Source organism: Trachypithecus francoisi, unplaced genomic scaffold, assembly GCF_009764315.1.
Source record: "Trachypithecus francoisi isolate TF-2019V2 unplaced genomic scaffold, Tfra_2.0 Lachesis_group8, whole genome shotgun sequence".
NCBI classification, from domain to species: Eukaryota; Metazoa; Chordata; class Mammalia; order Primates; family Cercopithecidae; genus Trachypithecus; species Trachypithecus francoisi.
In genome coordinates, this window is record NW_022681473.1 from 7,839,781 (window position 1) to 7,852,122 (window position 12,342).

General features: G+C 57.1%; 1 protein-coding gene and 1 long non-coding RNA gene across 4 annotated transcripts; one reads left to right on the forward strand and one right to left on the reverse strand.

The window, feature by feature from the left end:
- Positions 1–790: 790 nt before the first annotated feature.
- Positions 791–10,594, forward strand: SLC29A2 (solute carrier family 29 member 2). 3 transcript variants are annotated; one of them, XM_033205581.1, is made up of 12 exons: positions 800–1,473; positions 1,722–1,803; positions 3,214–3,377; positions 3,531–3,670; positions 4,053–4,187; positions 5,166–5,263; positions 5,487–5,571; positions 6,500–6,633; positions 6,835–6,940; positions 7,045–7,130; positions 8,664–8,859; positions 9,536–10,594. In XM_033205581.1, the coding sequence occupies exons 1-12, from the start codon at positions 1,445–1,447 to the stop codon at positions 9,577–9,579; spliced, it is 1,299 nt and encodes a 432-aa protein (XP_033061472.1). In that variant the 5' UTR covers positions 800–1,444; the 3' UTR covers positions 9,580–10,594. The 3 variants fall into 3 exon arrangements, with proteins under 3 accessions (XP_033061473.1, XP_033061472.1, XP_033061471.1); XM_033205580.1 differs by having other exon boundaries at positions 848–1,473; positions 8,660–8,859; XM_033205582.1 differs by lacking the exons at positions 6,500–6,633; positions 9,536–10,594 and having other exon boundaries at positions 791–1,473; positions 8,660–8,820.
- LOC117080475 lies at positions 9,326–11,081 on the reverse strand. The gene is made up of 2 exons (XR_004435869.1): positions 11,017–11,081; positions 9,326–10,087 (listed from the first exon to the last, which is right to left on the reverse strand). It is a non-coding gene; the product is annotated as an uncharacterized LOC117080475 (long non-coding RNA).
- Between the last annotated feature and the right edge of the window lie 1,261 nt (positions 11,082–12,342).

Consider the following 12,342-nt stretch of genomic DNA (forward strand, 5'->3'; position numbering starts at 1 on the left):
CAGAGGCTTGAAAGAAAATGGAAAGAATAACTTTCTCTTTCGGTGTAATTTAATGCTGTCCCTTTTCTCCCTAAAATCACCTGCATTTTACTGCAACCTATTTATCACTCAACGTGCTAGATGCTGCCAGTAAACCAATGGACCAGACAAGCACAGCCTATGCACCTACAGACTCACAGTCGGCTGGAGGAAAAACATAAGCAACCCGGGAATGGCTATAAAATGTCATTGCTTGAGAAAATAATTTCTGGCCGGGCGTAGTGGCTCACGCCTGTAATCCCAACACTTTGGGAGGCCCCAGGCGGGCGGATCACCTGAGGTCACGAGTCAGAGACCAGCCTGGTCAAAAGACGAGTTCGAGACTAGACTGGCCACCTCTTTAGTAGAGATGGTGAAGGAAGGCCCGTCTCTACTAAAAATACAAAAATTAGTCGGAGGTGGTGGCATGCGCCTGTAGTCCCAGCTACTCCGGAGGCTGAGGCACCAGAATCGCTGGAACCTGCCTGGGAGGCGGAGGTTGCAGTGAGCCAAGACCACGGCACTGCACTTCCGCCTGGGCGACAGAGCGACACTGTCTCAAAAAAAAGAAAAAGAAAATAGTTTGTGTTTCGGGGCCTCTCACTTCTCCAGCGTCCCCGAAACGCCCGGGGATTGCAGAGAACCCACACCTATTCGTAGATTACGAGTAGGAGCAAATTAATGATTTACAGTCTTTTAAAAGCTTTTTTTTTTTTTTTTAAACATAAAAAGAGTGGGGAATTGAAAGTAATGCTGTTTTTTCCAGGCACTCCCGGGGACCCACCGCGGCGAAGCCTGCCAGGATCGCGGGCGACCGGCGGCGGCTCCGGTTCCCTGGTCCGGGCCCGGCTCGGGTTACGCTCTGGGTGGGGGCTCCGCAGCGGCTCCCTAGTTAGGGGGCGCCCCGGTGGGCTCCAGCTTTAGGGGTCGCTGGAGCGGCTCTGGCATCACCGCGGAGTTGACGAAGCGGGAAGAGCCCTGCGCCAGGGCTGCCCCTACAGAGCTCTCAGGGAGGGGTGGAGGTGAGGTTATCCCCCGCCCCCACCCCCGCCTTCCCCTCCGACGCCCGCGGAGACGACTGGGGGCTGCGGGGAGGGGTTGTGCCGTGAGCGGGCGGGTTCCGGAGGCTCCGAGGTGGGGCGGGGCCCGAGCCGGAGTCTAGAGTCTCTGCGGCTGGCGGGGGGGAAGGAAAGACGGGTGGCACGACCCTCTGTTCCCGCCCCGGGGGCGGAGCCCAGGTCCAGCCTGCGAAGCACGAGACCCGCCGAAATCCGCCCTAGGCTACCTGTGCGGCTCCCGCCGCCCTGCACCCGGATCTGGGGAGACCCGCCCCCTGCCCCATTGGTGCTGCGGCCCTCGGCCCCCGCGCTGGTGCTGGTGGGGCTTCTCTGTCCCTTTCACCCCAGGCGCATCCGCCGCAACGGCCATGGCGCGAGAAGACGCCCCGCGGGACAGGTGAGTGGGCCCGGGTGGGTGCGGACCGGGACCCAAGTGACCCGGGGCGTTGCAGACCCGCTCCCTGGAGGCGCTCCGAGGCGCAGAGAAGACCGGATCGAACTACAATTCCCATCAGCCGACTCACTCTGCCGCCGGAGCCGGGGTGATGGGGGTTGTAGTCCGCTCCGGAGGGGGCGGCCTGGGAGGCGGGAGGGCCCGCGGAGGCGGGTGCGTCCTCGGGGTGACCTTCCCACCGATCCCCACAGCTACCACCTGGTCGGGATCAGCTTCTTCATCCTGGGGCTGGGCACCCTCCTTCCCTGGAACTTCTTCATCACCGCCATCCCGGTGAGACTCCTGGCGGCGTGGCAGCCTCGTGGCCACAGCCAGCACCCCTCCCTCCAGCCCTTTGGGATGAGGTTTACCGGGCACTTCCTCACCGCGCACCTGTGACCCCTCGTTGAGCTCATGTATGGGCTGAAGCTCGGAGCCACAGAGAGGGGAATGCTTCCCGCATGACTAGGAAAGCAGAACTTCAGGAATGCCCACATCTCAGAGGGCCAAGGCTACCAGCCCACAGGGTCTGGAATGAGCAACGGCGCTGCCCACCCACCTCCTCTATGTGTCGTTATTCCTGAGTCAGTCACCCCAAAAGTCGGTTATCGAACGTTTGATTTTCTTTGAAATACCATGAATTTCACTCATTCATGCATTCATTCATTCAACAAACGTTTAATGTGCACCTACTGTGGAGAAGGCACTGGGGACACGGGAGGAAACAGCAGGGAGTGTCTTCAGGGAAGGCAGAAATGTGGGGTTTGCGTTGTCTTTGGGACCGGGTTATTCATCTGTATTCACTGCAACAACTTTGCAAATGCCTCTTGGATACTGGCTCTGTGCTGGGCCCTGGAAACCCAGAGATGAATCAGCCCCTGGTCTTGAGAGCAAGAGGGGCCAAAGAGCTATTAATAATGTAACATGATGCGCGACATTCCAGGCTTGCAGCAGAGTGCAGTGGGTCCCCAGGGGAGGGAGAAAGTTTCTTCTGCTTCATGGAAGAGATTTGTAAATTGGGAGTAGGGTAGGCAGAGTGCATATGGAGGGGGGTGTGGTCAGTAGGACATTCCAGGTGGAGGTGACAGCCACGCCCAAGGCAAACAGGCAAGAGAGGATCAGCCTGTTTAGAGAGAGATCCAGAGCCAGGGCTGCCTGGAGCTTAGGTGGATGGAGCAGAAGATGGGGCACAAAGGGAGACTGGGATCTGATTCTGAAGGGCTGTTCTATTTGGGGCTTTGCCCTGCAGGCAATAGGTAGGCATGAAGTGGGGTGTTGAGGAGTGAGGAGGTTAAGCAGAGGAGTGGCAGGCTATGTGCTCTAGAGAGAATGCAGTTGGGCAGCACCTAGGCCAAAGCCTGGCTGACAGTAGGCGCTCAATAAATACCCCTGGAATGAATGAATCTAGCAGCTGCTGCACGAGTGGGGATGGGGGCTGGAACCAGGGCACTGAAGAGAAGGGGCTGTCCAAGGCTGGATCGAGGCTCGTGCTGGGGGCTCTTAATGCTTGGGCTGTGTCTCAGACTTCAGCCATTTAACTCAGTACACATTCATGGAGCTCCGACTGTGTGCCAGGCGCTAGGGACAGAACAAGGACATGGCAGACAAGTCCCCGCAGACAGTAGAAAGCAATCACAAGTGAGGGGGAAGGCAATGGGGTAAGGCTGAGAGGTGCTGACCCTCCGTCACCTCCCCACCTGGCAGTACTTCCAGGCGCGACTGGCCGGGGCCAGCAACAGCACAACCAGGATCCTGAGCACCAACCACACAGGCCCCGAGGATGCCTTCAACTTCAACAATTGGGTGACGCTGCTGTCCCAGCTGCCCCTGCTGCTCTTCACCCTTCTCAACTCCTTCCTGTACCAGTGGTGAGAGGCCTGCCCTGGCTCCTGCGCCCCCTGCCGACGCAGCTTCATTGAGGCCTTCCCCCGCACCCCCCGTCCCCCAGCCCTACTGCCCAGCCCTTCCTCAGCCTCCTCTGGCCTGGGCCCCACTGATCCACTCTGCCCCCTTCTGAGCAGCGTCCCGGAGACGGTGCGCATTCTGGGCAGCCTGCTGGCCATACTGCTGCTCTTTGCCCTGACGGCAGCATTGGTCAAGGTGGACATGAGCCCCGGACCCTTCTTCTCCATCACCATGGCCTCCGTCTGCTTCATCAACTGTGAGCACCTTCACCCCCTCCCCAGCCAGCCCATGCAGGGCTTCAGCCTGGCCTCATCACTGAAAGGGCCCAGCATATCTGAGAAGGGAAGCCAGCATCATGGCCGCTCATATCCCTGGTGAAGAAACTGAGGCCCAGAGGGAGGGGAAGAGTCACTTGTCTGGTGACCTAGGAGCAGGCTTCCTGGTCGACAGCCCCACAGACCAATGGCGGCACTTCAGAAAAGGACTGACTGGCGGGTGTTGCCCCAGAGTGCCCAGAGTCCCTAGGGAAGCTCACACCTGTGCAACCAGAGTCCCCTGTGCATCCTGCTGACACGTCCTCCAGGGAGCCCCTGAGTCGTGCCTAGTTGAGCAGCAGCCCCCATCCCTGTCTTCCACAGCCTTCAGTGCAGTCCTACAGGGCAGCCTCTTCGGGCAGCTGGGCACCATGCCCTCCACCTACAGCACTCTCTTCCTCAGCGGCCAGGGCCTGGCTGGGATCTTTGCTGCCCTTGCCATGCTCCTGTCCATGGCCAGTGAGTGCACTTGGGTGGCTGAAGGGCTGGGGCGGCCTCTGAGGTTTGGGGAACGGAGAGGGCATGTGAGAGCAAGACACCTGGGTTCTGGGTGAAGATGGAGGTAAGAGGGTGATATGGAAATGGGGATTGGGTCTGGGGCTAGGGAGTGGGGCTCATGGGCCCTGCAGTGAGGAGTAATAACCAAGCGAGGACTGGGTTAACTCAGGGACAGGGGCAGGATTCCTAGGGCCAGTACTGGCATGCGGCAGCAGGTTGAAGTTGAAGGATGAGGGGATGGGTTTGGGATTCAGATAGTCTTGGATTTGAATCTGCTTCACCGCTTACCAGCTAGGGGCACTGGACAAGGCTTGTCACCCCTCTGTGCTAGTTTCCCCACCTACGTGATCGTTCTAGCTCCCTGCTCAGATTATAATGAGCATGCAGGCCGGGCACGGTGGCTCAAGCCTGTAATCCCAGCACTTTGGGAGGCCGAGACGGGCGGATCACGAGGTCAGGAGATCGAGACCATCCTGGCTAACACGGTGAAACCCCGTCTCTACTAAAAAAAATACAAAAAACTAGCCGGGCGAGGTGGCAGGCGTCTGTAGTCCCAGCTACTCGGGAGGCTGAGGCAGGAGAATGGCGTAAACCCGGGAGGCGGAGCGTGCAGTGAGCTGAGATCCGGCCACTGCACTCCAGCCCGGGCGACAGAGCGAGACTCCGTCTCAAAAAAAATAAATAAATAAAATAATAATAATAAGCATGCAATAAGAGAAGGCTCCTGGCACATAGTACGTGCTCAACAAAAATGACATGTAGGGGAAAGTGGGAGAAGGGCCAGGCTGCTTTGGGGCCCTGTACAAGATTCCCATTTTCAGTGAAGGGAGGCTGGGAATGGGTCTGAGAAGTGCACAATGGGAAGTGGGACAAGAGTTGGAAGCCCCGTGGGAGCCGGCGGGACCAGGTGCCTCTTCTGCAGCTGAAGTTTCTCCGCAGGTGGTGTGGACGCCCAGACCTCTGCCCTGGGGTACTTTATCACGCCCTGTGTGGGCATCCTCATGTCCATCATGTGTTACCTGAGCCTGCCTCACCTGGTGAGCCTGCTGTTGGGCTCGAGGCCCCACCTCAAAGCATCTTGGATAGAGTCCTGAGTCTGAGACCCTGAGAGAGGCCGGGGGAGGTGGAGGAGACCTGGCCTCAGCCCTGACCCCCAGAGAAGACACTGAGGGACCCCAGCCTCCAGGCCAATGATGTGGGCAGGGATCCAGACACCTCAGGCAAGCCAGGCAGGCCCAACACTTTCCTGTCCTTCTGCAGAAGTTTGCCCGCTACTACCTGGCCAATAAACCATCCCAGGCCCAGGCTCAGGAGCTGGAGACCAAAGCTGAGCTCCTCCAGTCTGGTAAGCCCTGAGACCCTCCTAGGGAGGTGGGAGATGCAGAGGAAGCTAGAGCCACCTCCCCTGGGAAGCCGTTCCCTCTGTTCCCAGCCAGAGCCCACCCCTAGTAGCCTTGCGCAAACGGGAAGATCATGAAGGGAAGTTGGTAGGATTAAAGTCATCCCTGCTGTTGTTTGGGCCTCAGTTTCCACCTCTGTAAAATGGGGAGGCAATAGAGCTTCCATGCATGCAAACTTTGGATCCAAAGACCTCTGAATTTGAGTACTGCTTTCACAACGTCTCAGCTGTGTGGCCTGAGACAAACCACTGAGCCACTGCACCCCTCTGAACCTCAATGTGTCATTTGTAAAGCAACGGTAATGAGATAATCCATCTAAGGTGCTTTGCTCATCGCCTGACCCATGCATGCGCTTCCTGGTAGCTATGCGTGTTTCCATCATGAATTCGCTTCGCCTGCAGCCTGGGCTGGAGGAAGGGCACTTGTTTTTTTTGGGGGGGCGCGGGAAAGGGGGTGCGGTTTGTTGTTATTTTGAGGCAGCATCTCACTCTGTCACCTGGGCTGCACTGTAGCGCAATCACAACTCAACTGCAGCCTCGACTTCCTGGGCTCAAGTGATCCGCCTCAGTCTCCCAAGTAGCTGGGACTATAGGTGCAGGCTGCCATGCCCGGCTAATTTTTGTATTTTTGTGGAGATGGGGATTTACCATGTTGCCCAGGCTGGTCTCGAACTCCTGGGCTCAAGCAGTCTGCCCACCTCAGCCTCCCAAAGTGTGGGGATTACTGGCGTGAACTACCATGCCCAGCTGAGGATCACTTGTTTTAACTGCTGGGAATCTCCCTTCATTGGGCCTGGCTGTTGGGAAACCTGGGTCATAAGCATGACCCCTCCCCGCTCCCTCCTTCCCCCTCCCTCCTCCCCCCTCCCCCTAGATGAGAACGGGATTCCCAATAGTCCCCAGAAGGTAGCTCTGACCCTGGATCTTGACCTGGAGAAGGAGCCGGAATCAGAGCCAGATGAGCCCCAGAAGCCAGGAAAACCTTCAGTCTTCGTTGTCTTCCAGAAGGTTTGACTTGGATATAGCCCCAACCACCATCCCTGGGGAAGAATGGGGCTCACATTGTCTCCCCCAAGGTCATAGGGTCATAGTGGGTCAGGGACACAGCTGGGCCAGGCCCCAAGTGTCCTGCTCCCAGATGGGGCTTGGGCAAGAGGGTGGGGCCCTGGGACTGCCCTGCCTGCTCACACCCCTGCCTCTGGCTCCCAGATCTGGCTGACAGCGCTGTGCCTTGTGTTGGTCTTCACAGTCACCTTGTCCGTCTTCCCCGCCATCACAGCTATGGTGACCAGCTCCACCAGTCCCGGGAAGTGGAGTGAGTGTCGGAGTGGGGAAGACAGCAGGGCAGGGGGTACAAAGGGGAGAGGACGGGAGAGGGGAATTGGGGACCAGTATGAGCTGCAGCCCTTTCCCTCCCAGGTCAGTTCTTCAACCCCATCTGCTGCTTCCTCCTCTTCAACATCATGGACTGGCTGGGACGGAGCCTGACCTCTTACTTCCTGTGGGTAAGCACACCAGGGCTGGGTGATCCAATGTTTTAGGAAGCAGTTTGGGATCCGAGGTCTTGAAAGGGCATGGAGGTGATTTTCCGGTAGTCCAAGTGGCCTGGCAGTGGAACCACTGGCCAAGCGGCAGGGAGCACCTGGGCCCTGGAGGCGTGCAGGCCAGGGCTTGCACTGTGAGCTCCTTGAAAGCAAAAGTCACGTCCAGCTGACCTCTGTGTCCCCAGCATGCAGCCTTCGCTGCTCAGAGAAGGTTACATGGAGGTTCCTGCACCAGGTGAGGGACTGAGCAAGAGTCTTAGTTTTGGGGTTGGTTTTAGCCATGGTGCTGTGTTTTTAAATGAAATCTTCCAAAGAGACAATACATAAAGCAGGTGAAAGAGGAGCTGGTCTCATCCAAGTCAGGACAGGAGCTGATCTACAGCTTCTGATCCCACTCAGAAACCCCATCTGCCCCCAGGGGGTTCTGGGAACCACCAGGGGATGCTCTGAGGAACGGAGTATGTAAACTGTAAATGCTGTGGAGAGCACAAGCTGGAGCCTGGGAGAGGCAGAGGTGAGCCCCAGGCCGGTCCCTGATTGCTGGGTGGCCTTGGCCCAGGCCCCAACGCTGGGTCCTCCCTCACTGGCTCACAGGGTAGGTCAGGTCAGAGGAGGTCACGGGGTGACAGATGGGTCTATCCTATGGGTGGGCCAGGTGTGGTGGCTCATGCCTATAATCCTAGCACTTTGGGGCCAGACGCGGTGGCTCAGGCCTGTCATCCCAGCACTTTGGGAGGCCGAGGTGGGTGGATCACGAGGTCAGGAGTTCAAGGCCAGCCTGGCCAACATGGTGAAACCCCGTATCTACTAAAAGGATAACAATTAACTAGGCATGGTGGTACATGCCTGTAATCCCAGGGAGGCAGAAGCTGCAGTGAGCCAAGATCGCACCACTGCTCTCCAGTCTGGGAGACAGACTGAGACTGTGTCTCAAAAAAAAAAAAAAAAAAAAACCTAAAATCCGAGCACCTTCGGAGGCCAAGGCAAGAGGATGGCTTGAGCTGAAGCTCAGGAGTTCAAAAGCAGCCTGGGCAACACAGTGGGACCTCGTCTGTACACACACACACACACACACACACACACGTTTTTAATGAAAAAAAGAGGCCGGGTGTGGTGGCTCACGCCTGTAATCCCAGCACTTTGGGAGGCCGAGGAGGGTGGATCACTTGAGGTCAGAAGTTCGAGACCCGTCTGGCCAACATGATGACACCCCCGTCTCTACTAAAAATACAAAAATTATCTGGGCATGGTGGCGGTGGGTGCCTATAGTCCCAGCTACTCAGGAGGCTGAGGCAGGAGGATTTCTTGAACCCAGGAGGTGGAGGTTGCAGTGAGCTGAGATCAGGGCCACTGCACTCCAGCCTGGGCAACAGAGTGAGACTCCATCTAAAAAAAGAAAAAAAAAAAAAAAGTGCTCTATGGGGGTCCTGAGATGCCCTGGAGCAGAGACCTGGGTCCAGGGACCACACTGACCCCAGCCTCTGCCACAGCCAGACGAGGACAGCCGGCTGCTGCCCCTGCTGGTCTGCCTGCGGTTCCTGTTCGTGCCCCTCTTCATGCTGTGCCACGTGCCCCAGAGGTCCCGGCTGCCCACCCTCTTCCCACAGGATGCCTACTTCATCACCTTCATGCTGCTCTTTGCCATTTCTAATGGCTACCTGGTGTCCCTCACCATGTGCTTGGCACCCAGGTCCGGGGGAATGGGGTGGGGTGGGGGACTGGGAGTGGAGAGGTGGGTTCAGTCTTTCGGAAGGGACCGCCTTTGAGGGAGGGACGGCCCATCCTGCTTCTGGCCAGCCCAACCTTAGCTGTCTGCAGGCCTTGTTAGCACCCCCTGCCTGGCCAGCCCTTAACTGCAGGGGAGAAGAGAACTGGGCTAGTGAGGTACCCGCCCAGCAAAGTAGCCCAAACACTGGTTCTGGGGCCTCCTCAATGGGCCTCAGTTTCCCCATCTGTCAAAAAAAATGGGTTGAACTGTCATCCCTCAGGGCCCATGTAGCTGTAAAATTCCCAGGTGAAGGAGAGCTAAGGTTTTGACCAAAAACAAGGTTCATGCGCTATTTCCTCAAGGGGCAACGGAGTGGAGAATCCAGAGAAAATGAAGGTGGCAGGGCAGACAGGTTGGGAGCACGGTGGAAAGGGCAGGCTGTGGAATGTGGAATCCCATCATGTTGGACCCAGAGGCCCTGAGAGACGTCCTTATCCAGCAGCCTCATTTACAGACCAGGAAACTGAGGCCCAGAAAGACGGGGCCAGTTTTGGTGACAGAGGGGTTGGGTCAGAGCCCAGACTGGATGGGCAGAGGGCAGTGGAGTCTAGGTTTGGACCCAGCGTTTTCTAAAAGCTCCTGTTCCCGGGTGTTCTAGGCAGGTGCTGCCACACGAGAGGGAGGTGGCCGGCGCCCTCATGACCTTCTTCCTGGCCCTGGGACTTTCCTGTGGAGCCTCCCTCTCCTTCCTCTTCAAGGCGCTTCTCTGAAGTGGCCCCTCCAGGCTCTTTGGCAGCCTCTTCTCGACATCTCCTTCTGAAGCTGAGATCCAGCCCAGGGTGAATGGCGAGCTTGGCTCAGGCCTCTGCTGGGTGGAGGCCTCTGGGCCTGGGGCTACCAGCAGGGGGCAGGAGCTGCTCTTCATCCACTTGGAGTGCTGTGGGGAAGAATTCACCACCGGTCATTCTAACCCTCACCCAGGAATGAGGGTGACTTGCACAAGACCTCATGGAAAGGGTGATGTCTAGAGAAGAGAGGGTGCAGGGCATGGCCGGTCCCTACTACCAGGTCTGCATTTGTTCATCATCACCAGGAGCAGAGGCAACCAGAGGGTTCAAAGTGGGAGGTGGGGCCAGCCCAGGGCAGGAGCTCCTCATCCTCCCAGGCTTCAGCGACCCAGTGTAAAAGGTGCCAGGGAAGTTGCGGGGACCTGGAAGAAGAAACAGGTGTTGAGGACCTGAGAGTGCTCAAAGGGCCAGGCTCAGCCTCAAGCAGTGTTTTCATTGCCAACACTGTTACTGTTCCCACTCCACAGAGCCCAGCTGGGCCTGGGCCCGAGAGCCACAGCTAGCCTGCATGTGTGCACTGCACTTTACAGTTTGCAAAACTCTTCCATACCCACTCTCTCACCGAAGCCTAATTGAGGCCCTTGAAAGGAGCTGGGCAAGGATTGTGCTTCCCCCATTATACAGGTGAGGAAACTGAGTCCTGGGGAAAGTGGTCCGTGGTAGAGCCAGGACCCAACCCCATCTCCCTCCTCCCTGTAGGTGCTGTTCTTCCTGCCCAACACCTGTTTCTCTTTTCCTCAAGGGGTTCGGGGCAGGAGCCCTGGGCACTTATTCCCCCTTTTTGCTGTTTCTCCTTCGGACCCTGCTCTTGGGTCTAATAACAACCCCATTTATTTGTATGATGCGTTCGCCAAGTCTTTATTTCCGAAGTGCTGTTGGCTCTATTGGCCTCAGTGAACTGGGTGGGGTCGGAAGGATTGTACCCCATTGACAGGTGGGATGACTGAGGCCCCGAGAGGGGTAGGGATTGGTGGTCATCTCTGTGCTGGGTCCTCTGGACCACATGATAGCTGGGGGGTACTGACCTGCAAGGAACCCTGAGCTCCTGGGCAGAGCATCTGGTTCGATGGACAACTATTGCTCTCCCCCTACATGAGTCCCTGGGCTCTCACTGGCATCCTCTGCCTCCCCAGGGTCGCTTCTCCTCAGAAATCTGGCCTTAGAGAGGTAGTCAGTGTGGGCAGGGCTTTGGCGACCCTACCAGTTCTCTAGAGGATGAAGGAAAGTCTGCTTCACCACACACCTGTACTACCCTGCCCATCCCAGAGAAAAGCAAGGGTTTTCTGCCCACCTGCCTCTGTGAACATTCACTGAGCACCTATTAGATATCAGATGCTCAGCCAGCACAGGGTACCTGCTCAGAAGCCAGGGGCTCTTTTGGCATCAAAGAGGAAGATGGGCAAGATATGACCTTGGTTGCTGAAATAAGCCACAGGGTAGACCCCAAGTAAGGATTCATTCCTTCAAGCACTGTTCACAGGCAGCTGCCCCGGCCAGGCCCTGCCTAGGCTGGAGACTCTGAAACAAAGGAGACAGTCCTCACTCCCAAGGCCATGGGAAGCCAAATGTAACTTGTGATACGTCTTGTGAGGGCCCTGCAGAAGCATGTCGAGGGAGCCACTGATTCCACCTGAGAAGTGAGGGCAGTCATTCTGGAGGAGGTATTTCCCCAGCTGGGCCCTGAGGGATGAATATGAGTTTGCTAGTCTGAGGTAGAGGAAGGGCAGAAGCAGAGAAGCCACAGAGGAGTTGATCCCTGCAGTCCAGTGGGGAGGTGATGGGGCCTAGACAGTGGCTTAGAGAGGAGGACTGATACAGGAGATGAGGGAGGCTGCCTCTATGGAGGCCACCTAACCTCGTGGACAAGTGCATGCATGCTGACCCAGGGTCCTGGGTTCAAATCCAGGCCCTTTTCTTTATGAGCTGCCTGAGCTGGAGTCCTGGAGTGAGGTTGGAGCTAGAGTACCACCTCTGATGATATTAGGGAAATGGTTGTTGGAGTCCTAGGAGTCTCTTGCAAGACCACGAGGCCTAGCTGTGCTGTTTGACTGGGACTGTTGGAGGCAGGGCCCCAACACTTGCTGGGTTCCCTTCTTCTCTACCTTCAGAGGAGAGGACAACTGTTGTCCATTGTACCTAAAAGCTCCCTAGAAGCCGGGCGCGGTGGCTCATATAATCCCAGCACTTTGGGAGGCCGAGGCGGGCAGATCACCTGAGGTCCGGAGTTCGAGACTAGCCTGACCAACATGGAGAAACCCCATCTCTACTAAAAACACAAAATTAGCCAGGTGTGGTGGCACATGCCTGTAATCCCAGTACTTGGGAGACTGAGGCAGGAGAATCACTTAAACCCAGGAGGCAGAGGTTGCAGTGAGCCGAGATCGCGCCATTGTGCTCCAGCCTAGGCAATAGGAGTGAAACTCCACCTCAAAACAAAACAAAAGCTCCCCAGACCTGCCAGATCCATCTGGGACCAAGAAGGCAGACACCCACCTGCCCCCCTCACAGGCCAGACAGTCCCAGGAAACCCACTGGGGCCACCCATCACCCAGAGCAAGCCAAGTGGAGGGTGGGGCCCAAAAAGAGGACACTTACCCCTCAGGTGTCCTTATGATGT